The sequence below is a fragment of the Carcharhinus amblyrhynchos genome, chromosome 8 (genome assembly GCF_965287045.1).
Source record: "Carcharhinus amblyrhynchos chromosome 8, sCarAmb.v2.hapA, whole genome shotgun sequence".
Taxonomy (NCBI): domain Eukaryota; kingdom Metazoa; phylum Chordata; class Chondrichthyes; order Carcharhiniformes; family Carcharhinidae; genus Carcharhinus; species Carcharhinus amblyrhynchos.
The window spans coordinates 83,710,768-83,728,431 of NC_137331.1; the positions used below are offsets into that span (position 1 = coordinate 83,710,768).

Sequence of the window (17,664 nt, forward strand, 5' to 3'; positions counted from 1 at the left end):
CATAGAATCCATACAGTGCAGAAGGAGGCCATTCTGCCCATCGAGTGCACCAGCCACAATCCCACCCAGACCTTATTCCCACAACCCCCACATAGTTACCCTGCTAATTCCCCTGACGCTAGGGTCAATTTAGCATGGTCAATCAACCTAACCTGCACAACTTTGGACTGTGGGACGAAACCAGAGCACCCTGAGGAAACCCATGCAGACACAGGGAGAATGTGCAAACTCCACACAGATAATGACATGAGGCTAGAATTGAACCTGGGTCCCTGGCATTATGAGGCAGCAGTGCCAACCACTGTGCCACTCTATATTGTTCCACTGCTGCCAGTCATTGGCCCATCCACCAGTACAGAAATTCATACACCATTTTACTCATTTATGTGGTAAACAGAATATCTTTTTGGCACAACAGGAGCATCCCATTAGTGGAAAATACCACTCATGTTGCTGCTGCACTGTAGCAGCATGAAATGGCTAGCTTCATCTGTTATAGAGCCATAGAACTCGATTTCACCATTTTGATTCTAAGTGCTGAATGTGGGCTCAATTCAGATCTGACTTGGACATCTACTCTCACCCGCCTCCACATACACACAGTCTGAGAAAAACATCGGGACTCTGAATTGCTGCAGCTCTGATCAGAGCTTTGAACAGTGCATATGCAGTTAGAAAAAGTTTTGAAAAAAACATGCCCCTGCCACATCGCTCCCGGGCTGCAAAAAGCAAATAAAGCAGCCCAGGAACGAAAAGTGGGAGCAATGTCCCCCACAGACATCACCCCACCCCCACAACATAATTGTCCCCCTTATCCACCCACCCTCCCCGCTACCCAGACCGATCGTGACCCTATGCCTCCCCTTTCCCCGCACCGATCGCCCGCAGAGTGGCAGCGGTCCCCACCCTCCCCCCCAACAGAACAGCAGTGGTCCACCCTGCCCCTGCCCCCCTCCGCCCCCTCCCCACCAGAGATCCAGCTGACCCACCTCCCCTCCCCCCTTCCCCCAAGAGAGAGAATGACTGGGTCTCCCCCCCCGCTCAGCAGAGAACCATTCTGGCCTCCTGGCCTCCCTTCCCTCCCCCACCCCACACACACCAGAGAATGATCTGGCCTTCTCCCCACCCCCCCCAGCAGGGAATGATCTGGCCCTTCCTCCCACCCACCCCTAAGTGAACCATCTGGCCTCCCTCTTCCCCCGCCCCACCATCAGAGAATGATCTGACCTTCTCCCCACCACCACTGATCTGAGTCAGAGAGCTGTTGGAAGCTCTGAACGTATCTCTTCAGAAGCTGGAGCACCCGAAATAGACCTTTGCCGAGCATGTCTGTTTCGCGTCAAATCTGGACGGGCAAATGCAATGGTTAAGGGGGAGGTGCAGGTAAAGTTGGGCAGGCAGCCTATTAGTTCATTTTAAATTCATGCAAATGCTTTTAAATCGCCGTTGCGCCTGCTTCAGGCATGGTTCGGATTGTGGCCATATTCGTGCCTTGGTAAAGTGGGCATCTGCGCAGACATGGGCACGGATCGCACTAATCGCCTCATGCCTGACTTTACCAAGTTTTCACACCCGAAAATGGGCGTACCGCAATGATAAAATCATAGAGCCATAGTGGTGTACAGCATAGAAACAGGCCCTTCAGCCCAATTTGTCCATAGAAACATTGAAACATAGAAACCCTACAGTGCAAAAAGAGGCCAGTCGGCCCATTGAATCTGCACCGACCACATCCCACCCAGGCCCTTTCCCCATATATTACCAACTAATCCCTCTAACCTACAGAACCCAGGACACTAAGGGGCAATTTAGCATGGCCAGTTAACCTAACCCGCACATTTTTGGACTGTGGGAGGAAACCGGAGCACCTGGAGGAAACCCATGCAAACAGAGGGAGAATGTGCAAACTCCACACCAGACAGTGACCCAAGACAGGAATCGAACCCAGGTCCCTGGGGCTGTGAAGCAGCAGTGCTAACCACTGTGCTACTGTGCCGCCCAACTTTACACCCGACTTTACCAAGTTTTCACACCCGAAAATGGGCACAACGCAGTGATAAAATCGGGCCCATAGAGTCAAAGTGGTTTACAGCATGGAAACAGGCCCTTCAGCCCAATTTGTGCATGTTTTTCAAATTTTTTCAAAATTTGTTGTTCAAATTTTTGAGCTGTTTTATCCTTCCAGAGTAATCTGACCACTATTTAGGTCTACAAGTGTTAGTCTTAGGCACAGTCATAGAACATAGAATAGTTGTGAGTATGTGCAGTACACAGTGATCAGTGATCTGATTGAAGTAGCCATTACACCACAGGAGAGTTTAGATGTGCCCTCTTTCAGTGTCAAGCTTGCACCGTGAGCAAATGGTTTGGACCCTTTTTGTGAGATTGCCAATAATTCAAATCTTATAGTGTTTGTTACTGTCAGAATCCTGACATGTGTGTTCACCAGTGAAGGTAGATTTGTGGGGGACAGTAGTAAAGAATCCATTAGCAGGATTTCTTAACTAACATGTTGGGCAGACTGAGTTTATTATGCTGCTCCTTATTTCCTTTTACAGTTTTGTCCTGCACTTCCTATGTTTTGCCAGGTTTATTACTGAATTCTATTCCTGACGTTTTTCATAAATGTTTTATTTTTGATTTTCACCCCCATCTCCTTTATGGAACTCTAGCTTTGGATGCTTCACCTTTCCTCCTTAAGGGAATATGTTTGGTTTATATCCAAAGAATCTTGGCCTTGAAGCCCTGTATTGCTCATTTACTGTCTTCCTGGCCAGTATTTGTTCCCAGTCCACTGGTGCTGAATCCCTTATTGAATCTCTGAAATTGGCATACTTTCAGTTGAGTAATTTCATCTTTGATTTTTCTTTGTCCCTTTCCATAACTTAACATAAGAACATAAGAAATAGGAGCAGGAGAAGACCATATAGCCTGTCGAAACTGCTCCGCCCATTCAATATGGTCATGGCTGATCTTGGCTTCAATTCCACTTTCCTGCCCACTCCCATATCCTTTGATTCTCTGAGACCAAAAATATGTCTAGTCTTACAATATTAAATACTGGAGCATCCAAAATATGCTGGAGTAAAAAATTCCGATGATTCGCAACTCTTCGAATGAAGAAATTCCTCTTCACCTCAGTCCTAAATGATCGCCCTCTTATCCTAAACTCTTCCTCCTAGTTTTAGATTCCCCAGCCAGGGCAACGACGTCTGAATTTCTATCCTGCCAAACCTTTTGTAATCTTGAATGTTTCAATGAGATCATATCTTGTTTTTCTGAACTCCACACAAACATACAAATTAGAAGCAGAAGAAAGTTATTCAGCCCCTCAAGCCTGCCCCACCATTCAATAAGATCAAGGCTAATCTGTTTGTGCTTTGAATTCCACTTTCCTCTCTACCCCCAGTAACCTTGATTTCCTGGCATAACAAGAGTCTTTTTACCTCTGCTTCAGAAGGTGGAGTTGCTGAGTGTTTTTAAGGCAGAATTGCACAATCCTCTGACAAAAAAAAACAATTCTCCTCATCTCTGTCCTAAAAGGGCAACCCCTAATTTTAAAACAGTGCCCTCGGACTCACCCACAAGAGAAAATATCCTTTCTATGTCCATTGTATCAAGACCATTCAGGATCTTAGATACTTCAACTAAGTCCCCCACTGACTGTTGTAGCTCTGGAGGAAACAAGCCCGGTTAGAGTCTTCAGTTGGTTTCACTGCTGGAGATTTAAAGCACTTGAGGGATAGGTGTTCTCATCACTAGTCAGGTATTCTTACGTAATTCGGCCTGTGGGTCGACACTGTTGCCAAGGGTGTGGTTGCTGCCATACTCTGGCTGTCTCTTGGAGCCTGCTACAAGCCTACAATTCTGTAGGTGAGTTTAATTGTGAGAAAAGTAATCTTTGATTTTGAACTTTTATTTAAAGCCTTTATTGTTATACATTAGAAATTTCAGTTATTGAGAAAGATGATAAATAATTTTTTTTCACAAATCCTTTTGAGTGATTTCTGGTATATGCCACCCAGAGGCTGACAGATATTGTAAAAAGTCAACCTTTTCAAATTCATATTAGGTTGTCATTTAGTAGCGTGACTGATGAAATTTACAGGTACGTGGTGGTATTTTAACCTTTATATTAATATACGTAATTTTACAATGGACAATGCAGCCTAAAGAAGGTTTTTAAATTAAAAAAACCCATAAAATATAGATAGATTGGTAAGGATTTTAACTACTTGATGTAATTACTTGATTGATTTATTTAATTTCATAGACCACATATTTACAGTTTAACACCATGTCCTTAAAAATGTGACCAGTAGAGATGTCACAGTTAGCTCTTTATATGGCCCAGTGCTTGCTATCTGGCAAATGGAATGTTATGGTATATTTTAGTTATTCCTTTTAGCAAAGCTGCCATACCAATGTCTATTCCTTTGATTACTGAACTGTAGATTTTGTTGGAGCAACAGGCCTTCATTGTGGTGGAGGAACCCTGCCATTTTGGAATCTGGCCTACACTCCATCTAACTAGCTACTCTGCTACTTTGCTGGAATAATTATACCATTACAGTGTTATGGAGCAAACCTATTCCTAAAACTGTGAAGTCAACAGAAAATAAGTTCAGCTATTTTTGCAAAAAAAATGTATTTTTTAATTCTACATTCTGGGTTTTTCTTTAACCATGCAGGAAGAGGTCAATAACAGATATATTTCTCTGGAGAAAAAGAAAGAATGGGAGCAGTTTAAGGTGAGTACGTGTGAAATACTATCCATTTAGATCATGACACCTCTTGAGAAAGAACAGATCGTCACAGCTTCACTTTGACTCCTACAAATTTTGGAGTGTTTATGAAATCCCTACTTACTGTGACCTCTTCAAGAAAACAAAAACGTCTCAGTAGAGATGGTAGGCCATTTAAGACTGGGATGAGTAAACATTTTTCACTCAAAAGGTAGTGACCCTGTGGAATTCTCCACCACAGAAGGCTGTGGAGGCCAAATCATTGAATGTATTCAAGAAAAAGATAGATGATTTTTTTAGAACTTAATGGCATCAAGGGGAGAAAGCGGGAATATGGCATTTAGATAGAGGATCAGCCATGATCATGTTGAATGGCAGAGCAGGCACGAAGGGCCTCCTCCTTTCTATGTGTGAGCTGTTGACTTCTGTAACTCTCCAGATTTCTTTACATAACATTGATATGCAAATCCTAGATAAAAGAGCAATGCTCACAACGTAAGATGTAACCAGTAAAAGTCCAGCAAGGTTGGCTATGCATTTTTGAGAAATAAGATGAAGTGACACCAAAGCTGAACTAAGAGCTTCTTGATTGTAGGAGGCAGACAGGATTCTGGCAGGTGGATTGTGGCTAAATGCAGACCAAACTTTCACAACTCTGTTTCAACAAAGGCCTGGATTTTCCGATAGCCATTATTTTGGTTAACTACATTATTTTAATATTGACACTGATCAACCAGAACCTCATTGCTAGCTTAAATGTCCTTGTCTAAAGTATAACCTAGGACAGGATTCTGTGTTTAATGTCTGATCCCAACATCGATGCCATGTGTTGATTCCAACTCTGTGCACTGTGCTAGCAACAGTCAACCAATTGTGATTTTCCATGAATTGGACTGCAGCCAGAGAACACAGGACAATTAAGGACAGTGGACAAGCTGTAGAAGCTGAAAGGTCAATAGGAGATCCTCCAGCTTGGAAGGAGCTGTAGCCTGCTGCTTTAGGTACAAAAGAAAGGGAAAGCAACTCCAGATGGGCAGGAGGGCTTCAGGTTTGCCTTCAGTGTCTCAATTGCTGCCTTGAGATATCCAGAGTCTACTTCCAGGCAGCTGGCCTCTTCCCAATTTCAGTCAGCCTCTGATCATTGGCCTTAATCTTACCTTAATTATCTACCCACTGCTTATAAGCAGGCTTCTCTTCTGCCCAGATCCTGCCTCGAAGAAAATGCTTCAGGGGATATGATTCCTGCAAACTGGTATGCTGATCAGCAGCACTAAATTAAGCACTGGCCTGCCTCCAGTCTCACTCCTATAGCAAGGCAAAAATTCAGCCAGTCTGGTTGCTCCCTATGTTATGGGCCCCTGCTTCACTGCCTGAAGTCCAAAGGCACATACATCTATGTAACTGTTTAGCCATCTATTCCCAACTCTGGCTGGACTACATAAGGTGCTATTGGACCTCATTCTTTGCTGCTGAAATTGGCTGCTGTCCCAGGATCATCATGATGACCTTCTTTTCTCCACCACCAAACTCCTCCTTAAACCATCGTCCCTCCCCTGTCCACTCTCAGTCCCAAAAGCAAGTGTGAAAAACTCACAGACTTCCTTGTTATTGAGGTTGTAAACATCTGTTCAGCTATCACTGTTGCTTTCCCTCCCATTGTCCCCCACCAACTTAGTTCATGTTGCCACCAAGGCTAATCTACCTCCAGGCTGCTTTCCCACCCAGCTCCAATCTGGCATCATACTCTAATTTCTTTCCTATCTGCACCCATCTAATCTCTTCTTGTCATAAGCTCATCTCCTACTCTCTAAACCCATTTTCGCTAAAGCGTTGATGAACAACTTACTTTCTTGGTCCCTTTGTTAGTAGATATTAGAACCGCTACAATGCAGAATGAGGCCATTCTGCCCATCAAGTCTGTATTGATTGTCTGATGGAGTGTCTTACCCAAGACCTCTCCCCCATCTTATCCTTGTAACATCACATATTCATCATGGCTAATCCATCTAACTTACATATCTTGGAACACTAAAGGGCAATTTAGCCTGGCCAATCCACCTAAACTGCACATCTTTGGATTCTGTGAGGAAACTTGAGCACCTGGGTGAAATGCATGCAGACAAGGAGAACATGCAAACTCCACGTAGACAGTCATCAGAGACTGAAATAAAACCAGGGTCCTTGGCATTGTGAGACAGCAGTGCTAACCACTGCGCCTCCACATGGCCAAACCTGACAGATATAGATAGTTTGTGTGACTGGGTGAAAATCTTGCAAAATGCGAGGTCATGCGTTTTGGTAGGAGGAATCAAAAGGCAGGTTAATATCTAAATGAAGAGAGACTGCAGTTATTTTTTTACATTACAGCACAAACAGGCCCTTCGGCCCACAACATGCGCCAATCATATCCCTACCTACCAGGCCTATCTATAACCCTCAATCTCATTAAATCGCATGTACTCATCCAGAAGTCTCTTAAAAGACCCCAGTGAGTTTGCCTCCACCACCACAGATGGCAGCTGATTCCACTCAGTCACCACCCTCTGAATGATAAAATTACCCCTGACATCTCCTCTGTACTTGCTCCCCAGCACCTTAAACCTGTGTCATCTTGTAGCGACTATTTCAGCCCTGGGAAATAGCCTCTGAGAATCCACCCTATCTATACCTCTCAACATCTTATAAACTTTGATCAGGTCACCTCTCATCCTTCGTCTCTCCAGGGAGAAAAGACCTAGCTCCGTCAACCTATCCTCATAAGGCATGCCACCCAATCCAGGCAACGTCCTTATAAATCTCCTCTGCACCCTTTCAATAGCTTCCACATCCTTCTTGTAGTGAGGCGACCAGAACTGCACACAGTACTCCAAGTGGGGTCTGACAAGGGTCTTATAAAGTTGCAGCATTATCTCCCGACTCCTAAACTCAGCCCCTCGATTAATGAAGGCTAGTACACCATACACCTTCTTGACCACATCCTCCACCTGTGAGGCCAATTTAAGAGTCCTATGGACCCGGACTCCAAGGTCCTTCTGATCCTCTACACTGCTAAGAGTCCTACTCTTCATATTACACTCCTTCAGCCTATTTGGCCTGCCGAAATGGACCACTACACATTTATCCATGTTGAAGTCCATCTGCCACTTCTCCGCCCAGTCTCGCTGCAACTTCTGACATCCCTCCAGACTATCCACAACACTACCAACCTTCGTGTCATCGGCAAACTTGCCAACCCATCCCTCCACTTCCTCATCCAGGTCATTTATGAAAATGACAAACAGCAAGCGTCCTAGAACAGGTCCCTGGGGCACTCCACTGGTGACTGACCTCCATGCAGAAAAAGACCCATCCACAACCACTCTGCCTTCTGCAGGCAAGCCAGTTCTGGATCAACAAGGCAACAGCCCTCTCACTTTCTCAAGAAGTCTTGCATGGGGGACCTTATCAAACGCCTTACTGAAGTCCACATACACCACAGCCACCGCTCTTCCTTCGTCAATGTGTTTAGTCACATTTTTGAAGAACTCAGCTAGGCTCATAAGGCATGACCTGCCCTTGACAAAACCGTGCTGACTACTTTTGATCATACTAAACTTCTCTAAATGTTCATAAATCCTGTCCCTCAGTATCCTCTCCATCAACTTAGCAGCCACTGAGGTCAGACTCACCTGTCAGTAATTTCCTGGGTTATCCCTGTTCCCTTTCTTGAAAATAGGAACCACAAAATAGGAAGTTGAGTGAAGTGCAGAGAGATTTGGGTGCATGAATCACAAAAAGTAAGCACAAGGTCCAACAAGTAGTTAAAAAGGCAAATGGCATTTCAGTTTATACTGAAGTACAGCCACATATCCAGGAGCTTTTTAAAAAGTACTAGTGAAGAGGAAAGAGTCAAATATATCATTCTGAAGGCAGAAGAGCTGTGAGCTGGATAAAGATGACAGAAAAAAAACAAAATATGTAAAAATTTAGCACATACGTCTAGCCAACGTCAAATCATCAGAACCACCGATATGAGTTTCAAGGTCTGACGCAGGAATTAGATGCGTTTGTTGACAATTTCTTAAAAGATTGAAGAATGCAGCCAGAAGATATGAATTTGAACACAGATCAAAGGCTGCTGGATCTGCTCATCTGGGGCTGTATGCGTCCCAACCCTTTGAAAAGCTGGCACAAACCCCAGGAAAATTGTGGAGGACTAATACATGCCAATCCCCTCAGTGGAACGAGCCAGGTCAGGAATGTGGGGTGCAGACTTGCGACCTGAAGCAACCTGCATCCTTAAAGGGCACTCCTGAAAATTGGAAATCCTCGTCATTGGGTAAGCAATCCTGGATTCAGGTCCCAGCCACATTTTTCTTCCTCCATGCATGAAATTCCAGCCCATTCGGTGGAATAAAAATAGACTGTTCCATGAACTACATTTTTCAGTTAATTAGTGAAAGAATGTGCATTTGCAAAGTGCCCTTTACAACCCAGGATGTGACAATTCAATTTACAGCTAAACAGGTATTTTTGAAGTGTAATGTTTTAATTCAGGAAATGTGGCAGCCAACTTGCAAGTAACAAGCTCCCACAAACAGTAATTACATAATAACCAGATTAATCATCTCAGTAATATTTGTTTAAGGATAAATATTGGCCAGGAAACTAGGGATACTCTGTTTTTCTGTAAAATAATACCATGGGATATTTTTCATTTACTTGAAAGAATAGACTGGACCATGGTTTGACATCTTGGGTGAAAATTAATGATCACAGCATGAAGCGCATCCAGCACTGGAAAATCAGTGCCAATCTCACTATGGCCATTTTTAGGAGGCTGATGGGATTTAACTCCAGTGGAGCACCTACCTGCCTGCCACTGAGCTTCTAGGCTCCTGTGAGGAGAATTTTCCCCTGGAAATCCTGGCAGACAGCCCACCTGCAAGAGCTGCTGACCAAATAAATGGCACCACCTTGAGAGTTGGCCATTTCTTGTACTGTAGTGTGGCCCACACCAGGAATGGACATTGGAGCCCCAGGAAAAAAAGGTGAGTGGTTTGTGTTCTCCAGAGTTGGACAGGAGGGCCCTGACCGCAGTGGGGTGGTGAGTGGCATTGTGGGGAAATATCATTGATTAATAGGAGAGAGGGGGTTTTACTTCTTGTCTCTTCATTCCTACCAGTGAGTGCCTCCATCAGACACAGAGGTCCAGGTAGGTAGCCCCCTCACCCCTCCCCAAACAAGGCTTGAGACCTTTCAGTATTTTTCTTGTTACAGAGGTGAGGACCCCGCATGCTGCAGTTTAAATATTAGTGATGGCAGAAGGAAACCCTCAATGCTGCCCAGGCAGGAAGGTCATCCTGTAGCCATCTAACTCGAGGTAAATCAGGGGAGGCTGGATATCCACCTGGCATTTTCTATACAAATGTACAGCATCCCTCATCCCTCATGGCAAAGTACTGTAGTGGTTTTGCCATTGTCTTCTGCATACAATACCACAATGGTTAGCATTGCTGCCTCAGCACCAGAGACCTTGGTTCAATTCTGGCCATGGGTGACTGTCTGTGTGGAGTTTGCATGTTCTTCCCATGTCTGCGTGGGTTTCCTGTAGGTACTCTGGTTTCCTCCACAGTCCAAAGGTGTGTAGGTTAGCTTGATTGGCTGTGCTAAATTGCCCCTTAGCATCAGGGGGACAAGCAGGGTCAATAGGTGGGGTTACAAGGATAGGGCCTTTGTGGGATTGATGTTGGCACAGGCTTAGTGGGCCGAATGACTTCTTTCTGCATTGTAGGGCTCCTAAGATGCTGTGATTATGGCTAACCAGGAAACTCTTCCCCCTCTTAACACCTACCATCTCATATACTGGGAGGCTTTACAGGCTTGTAATCAACCTGTTTGGTTACATTATGAGTGCACCTTCAGTGAACGTAAGAACATAAGAAATAGAAGCAGGAGTAGACCATCTAGCCCCTCGAGCCTGCCCCGCCATTCAATAGGATCATGGCTGATCTGAAGTGGCTCAGTTCCACTTTCCCGCTTTCATAACCCTTAATTCCCTTGCCTACCAAAAACCTATCCACCTGTGTCTTAAATATATTTAGCGAGGTAGCCTCTACCACATCAACGGGCAGAGAATTCCAGAGATTCACCACCCTTTGAGTGAAGAAGTTCCTCCTAACTCCGTTCTAAACTGCACCCCCCCTTATCTTGAGGCTGTGCCCTCTAGTCCTGCTGTCCTTTCTGAGCGGGAAGAATCTCTCTACCTCTACCCTATCCATCCCCTTCATTATCTTATACGTCTCTATAAGATCCCCCCTCATCCTTCTAAATTCCAACGAGTACAAACCCAGTCTATTCAGCCTCTCTTCATAGTTCAACCCCCTCATCTCCAGTATCAGCCTAGTGAACCTCCTCTGCACTCCCTCCAAGGCCAAAATATCCTTGCGCAAGTGCGGCGACCAAAACTGCACTTTGTGACCGTCAAGTCCTGAAGTGGAACTTGAACCTGAGCTCCAGCCTGCATCTCTCAGTGTAATTGAAGAAGATTAAAGATCTAATTTCAGTTTGGACTGGGTCTAACCTGTTTTGCTGTATCCAATTCAAATGTTTGATTATCTAGAATATCTAATACTTGATAATGAAGAGTGTTGATTATTTCTTTTTTTATTTACAACAGCAAACAGTGATAAGCCAAACAATATTTCATAAAGGAATAAGACCTGGCTTTGGAAAATGGAAACATGACTGGAATAAAAAAGAAAACACAAAAGGAAAGGCCTTTTGAGAATAACATCAGATTGTAATGGTTGGGAACATGAGGGTGGCAATGAATCACCTAATTATCACTAAACATCCAGAGTGCAATGCTTGTGGTTCCATTTTCTATCCACTTCAGCAGAAAAAACTTCTTCCTGTGTAGAACCAAAAGCAAAACTCTTGAGAACTGCACATTACCTCAATCATTTCTTTTGGCATGAACTGCTGTGACGATGGATGATTCATAAAAATAATGCATGTGATTTTTCGTAATTATCCTCCCTCTTCCCACTTTTATTTTCATATTTTGAACATAAAATAAGAATTATTGCTCAACTATGATGGATATTCAATTAACCCTTTCTCCCCTGGAGTAAAATAAACCTTAAGTGGAAGGCATACACTCAAGGAAATGACCAAGCTAGATTTCACTTTATCAGTTAACAAAGAGAGTGGCCGGACTTCTCCGATGACATACGTCCCACTGAGCAAGATCAGAGAATTTGGTGCTCAGCCAAAACTCCATTTACTGCAGCAGGACTGGAGAATCCCTGTCGCAAGCAAGACTAGAAAAATGCCAAAAAATATACAGTACTCAAAAGAGTCAATCAGTGTCAGTTTTGTGCTGAGTTATCTTTTATTTTGAATTTTTACTTTCACAACTGGAACAGCATGACCTCTGGTGAATTCAGTGGCAATAAATTAATCTCATAGCACAGTGTTACAACAACTGCAAGCTCACAAACCAAATTATTATTCTACTCACAAAGTATCTAATGGCCTGGATTTTATGGTCAGCAGTGAAACAACAAAGTTCATCACTGACCTTGAAGAAAGCTGCTCACAAAGATCTAGTGTTCCCTGTCATATTGGACTGCCTCTTCCCCCACAGCAGATTAAATCTGGTTCAAAGTCAGGGTAATCTCCCAGTTTGAAGTGGCAGTGATGTCAGCAAGAGTAAACAGCCAATCACTGACAGCGAAACAGGAAGTAAAAAGCTCTTCATTAGAATCATGGAATCCCTACAATGCAGAAGGAGGCCATTCAGCCCATCGGGTTTGCACCAACTCTGACAGTGTCTTCCTGAGGCCCTCTCCCACACCCTAACCCTTTAACCCCACGGATTTATCTTGATAATCCACCTAACCCACACATTTTGGAACACTAAAGGGCATTATACCTTGGCCAATCCACCTAACCTGCTCATCTTTCGACCTCGCTTTTAATTTATATTGCAGATATCAGAATTATTTAATAAAGTTAGAAACTAAAATATTAATACAAATTGAAAAATATTTCAAGATGTCAATTATTGTTATCATAAATGGAGAAATTTAACCTTTCCCAAATATTAAATTTATTTTTCAACACTAGTGTGGGTGTTTAACAGTAATCATGAAATTAGCCTGCTGCTAAAAAGCCAAGTTACATCTCATTCAACAAGGTGTAACTTTTGCAAAGTTTTTATAGCAAGATAGGCGTCAGAGTGTAAGTTCTCATCAGCTCATATATCTCCCATTGGTTGCAGTCTGGGGAAAACCTTAACGCCAAATGTAGAATCACTGACAGCAGCTTCTGATTTCCACAGTGCTATTGCAGATTTGCATGAGTGTAGATTCCCAAAGTCGCTGTCAGTTTCAGCATTAGGTTAAGCTTAGAAGGTTAATCAGAAACATATATGTATATGTGCCTCTCGAGACTTTGCAACTGCTATGTCATTTGTTGGGGGGGAGGCAGTGGTATTATGGTTCCAGAGACCCAGGGTAATATGCTCTATTGAATCCTACCATGGCAGATGGTGAAATTTGAATTCAATAAAAATCTGGAATTAAAAGTCTAATGCTGACCATGAATGAATGATATTATACAGTTTAATTCATTCCTATTGGTAACAAAGTGCTCAACTGAGAACAGTACAACTGGTTGCATAGTTTTGAAGATGTAGAATCTTCTACCTAGCAACGGAATCAAATAGAAGAATTGATGGCAGCATGCAATGAAATCAGAAAAGAATAGAAAACAGTGAGCTCAACATTCCTCTGAGCAGTCTACCCATTGGAAATCTGTATTATAAATCAGAGTTCAGCCCATTTGCTGCCCTGTTTAATGGTAAACTTATACTGGGATTGTACTTCAGACCTTGTGGACCTTTGGCACCTTAATAACTCCATAACCATCAAATATGTTTGACAACATGTTGTGGTGTGGTTCCCAAGTATCATTTGGCAACAGACCAACTGTCCGCTCTAGCAGTCTACACTGCATCTCCAATATCAGTTTTACATTAGTCACAGATAGATAAGGTTTAATGTGGATACACTCAATTTTGCTCCAACATTGACAATAATTACATTTGTTCTCAGGGAGAAGGGGATGTGTTGTTGACATTAATTACTCACTTTCTGCTTTTCTTCCTTGCATTTGAAATTTGGGGCACTTTTACGAATAAACAAAATGGTCCAAATTACGATGATATTTTGCTTAAGTTCATTAGCACAGAATTTTCCCAGCTCCGTGATGGTGGGCTTGGAGGTGGGGAGAAAGAGAAATAAGAAGAACCAGGATGAGATGGCTTCTCAATGCTTTCCTGCCACCAGGGAAGTTTCCCAAGAGCAGGCAGGAAATCAGATCAGCATAATGGACATAAGACCCCTAATTCGGGAGCTGGCCCCTGCCAAGTGCAAAGGTAATAAGCTTAATGGAGGCAGCCTCACTATGGCAGGTGGGGATCCATCAGAGCTGATAACTCAGACAGAATGCTTCAATCTGAGGGCTTTCCCCTTGTCAACACTCTCACACTCTGTATTTCCCTACTAGCTTCCCCTACTATCTTTTACCTTGGGTGTCTCCACACTAAGGCATACCTGCAGCCCACTGCCTGCTTCAGTGTGGTACACATTCTATCCTGGTGGGGCTATTGAGGGCCTAAAGATGCTGACCAGCTCTGATTGGGCTGGTGACATCAGCCCACCCAGTAAACACAAACCACCAGGGCCAGTTAGGAGGCCACCTCTATGAAGATCACTGCGACAGTCTCTCTCCTGGCAAGTGCAGGCTCAGGACTGCCATTTGATCCTGACGTTGGAGTCTGATGGGAAAACTCTGCTTTCTTATGTTAAAAGCTGAACTAGTAAAACTGTTTACTGACGTTCTGCTTCTCTCAGACCCACATTATGGATGGAGACAGGAAACACTAAATTACAAGCAGCCAGGTTTCCAAAAACAATGAAATGATAAATTAACAAAATCTTTTCCATGCAATGTAGTACCTGGGAATTGTGGTATGCATGCTCTTACGGTAACCAGTCCCCCAAATTAAACCTCATGTAAAATAAACATTGAAGAATCTGACTGTGTGCCATCTGTGTTCAACTAAACATAATTTGGTCCATATTAAGCTGTTTCCGGTTTAAAGCCTAAAGGTATACTAACACTGTTTAAATTAAAATATATATATTTTAAAATACCAACTGGCTTAAATGGATATGAAAAAATTGAGCTTCTATTTGATATTTATAGAAGACTTTCTTTGATTTTATTTTCTGCTTGGACAACATTACGTCAATGTGATAGGTAACAAGTTGCTTTCCTTTGAAGTCCTTTTTTAGAGTAGAAGTCTGTGGTTTCATGACTTATGAACGAGGCTTATCTTCAAATTCTTTTCAAGCTGTTTTCAGCACAGATTGGAATTTAACCAGATAAATACCACTGAATAGTCACTATAACAATTACTGTTATCAAATAGAAATAAATTTCCCTGCTTGCTGGTCCTTCAATCAAAATATTTGAGGGGTTGGGGCATCCTTTCTTGAAATTTTCAACCCCATCATTGAGCTTTAAGAGTTTTTGTGAAGTTTACAGGGTGAATTCTGCAGCTGTCTCCATGTATTTTGAACTCTGGAGATTTGAAAAGGCTCACCTAGATGCAGATCAGTTGTGGAGTGGCAGATAATTTCAGAGTTTGTTTTGTCTGATGGATTGTTGCAGAATATGCAACAGAAATATTCAAGGCTGAATTCTATACCTTGGCTGTTTTACACATAAGCCAATTCTTTAATCCTTTGAAAAATGCATGTACATTTTAATCTCTCTTATTGATTTTTTTTTATATTTCCCTTGATATTACTTCAACATAAGTAGCTAACTTAAAAATGGAGTCGAAGTGTTGTAGTACTTTTTTTTATGTTTCAAATTGCACAGTCCTACTTTCACCTCAAAACTAAACTTTTGCTGTTATCTCAGTCCCAACACCTTATTCGCCAATATTTAATCAGTGGAAATGACTCACAGAGGTTGCAGCTTTCAGTCTGAGCATTGTTCCTCTGGGATCCTTTGCAGGTGTAAAAGTGTTTTAAGCTTCTTTTGGAATGCTGGTAACTGGGGCAACACTTCTTCCTGAACAGCTCTTGTGTCTTTTTGTTTTATGTTGAATGGTTTGTCAGTTGTATATCTCCTGTAGACTTGCTGTTGCAGTTCCTGAACTCCAACAAAACTGAAATACATAGATAAGAGAGATTAAAATGTACATGCATTTTCCAAAGGGTAAAAGAATTGGCTGGTGTGTAAAACAAACCAAGATATTAGAATTCATCTTTGAATATTTCTGTTGCATATTCTGCAACAATCCATCAGACGAAACAAACTCTGAAATTATCTGTCACTCCACAACTGATCTGCACGGTTGACAAAGCTTCAAACATATCCCTTGATATTATTTCAATACAAGTGGTTAACTTAAGAAGAGTCAAGATGTTGCAGTACTTTTTTATTTATGTTTTAAATTGCACAATCTTACTTTCACCTCTAAACTAAACTTTTGCTGTTATCTCAGTCCCAGCACTTTATTCTTCAAATGAAGATGGTTCCATTCCTAATTTCTCATATGCTATGATTATGGGTTAATGAGGATTGCTTAGATAACTCATGGTCTAATTAATTAGCTGCAAAACTAGATCATGCAGGATAAATAAAAAGCAAAATACTACAGGTGTTGGAAATCTGAAACAAAAACAGAAGCAGCTGGAGAAACACAGCAGACCAACTGGCATCCATCCAAAATGTGTTTGTTCAGAGGAAGGATTCGTACCTGAAATGTCATTAACTCATGTTTTCTCCTTGGGTACTGCGTAATGCATTTAGTATCTTTCTGTTTTTGTATTGCATTGTGCAGTCCTTTTGAGCCAGTAGCACTCCGAGTACACAAGGTCATGGATATAATGGACTGGAAAATAGCCAGGTCTCCACCCCTTTTGAGTATGAACATGTCTCAGGTATGGTAGGTGGTGGGCATCCAACTGAAATGAGGTGTAATTTTCAATGTATATGGTCCAGATTCAATAGTTAATTAGCAGCACTATCTGTTGACATTGAATAAATTTCCTCATGGGCGTATCTCACTCCCAATAGTGAGAATTGCCTTGCGGGAATATCTGCTCCTGGTGTGGGCTGCAGCAAAGCCCACAACACAGGCTAGCATGAAGACTGTTATCAGAGTGGCTTACAATCACTGCATCACTAAAACTGGATTTAAAAAAAGATTCAAAAAAATTGCTGTAAAATAATCTTGATGTTGAAAAATTGTATTGCAAAATCATACTTTAGAAACATAGAGATTAGGGACTGGAGTAGGTAATTTGGTTCCTTGAGCCCGCTCTGCCACTCAACACAATCGCAGCTGATCCTGTAACACAACACCTACACCCGCGCTCTCCCCATACCCCTTGATACTTTTTGAGTCCGGAGATCTATCTATTTCACTTTTTAAATATATTAAGTGACTTGGCCTCCACAGTCTTTTGTGGCAGAGAATTTCACAGGCTCATCACTCTCTGGTGAAGAAGTCTCTCTAACCTCAATCCTAAATAGTTTACATCATATCCTGAGACTGTGACCCCTTTTTTTAAGACCCTCCTCCCTCCGATTCCCCCTCCCCCAACCAGAAGAAACAACATTTCTTTATCCAGTCTGTCCAGCCTTGGCAGAAGTTTATGTTTCAATTAGATCCTCTTCTAAATTCCAGTGAAAACGGGCCCGGTTGACCTAGTCTCTCCTCATATGACAATCTTGCCACCCCAGAAATCAACTTGGTGAACTTTTGCTTTTCTCTCTATGGCAAACATATCCTTTTTTAGATTAGGAGACCAAAACTGCACACAATACCACAGGTGTGGTCTCACCAAGG

The 17,664-nt window shown here is 42.5% G+C and overlaps 1 protein-coding gene across 1 annotated transcript in view; it reads left to right on the forward strand.

Moving 5' to 3' along the window:
- The window catches only part of cnbd1 (cyclic nucleotide binding domain containing 1), a 131,504-nt gene extending 118,752 nt beyond the window's left edge, over positions 1 to 12,752 (forward strand). Inside the window, exons 12-13 of the mRNA XM_080194954.1 lie at positions 4,692 to 4,751; positions 11,404 to 12,752. Coding sequence (XP_080051080.1) covers positions 4,692 to 4,751; positions 11,404 to 11,511 — 168 coding nt within the window. The 3' untranslated portion in view covers positions 11,512 to 12,752. The remainder of the gene's footprint in view (positions 1 to 4,691; positions 4,752 to 11,403) is intronic.
- Positions 12,753 to 17,664: the final 4,912 nt, after the last annotated feature.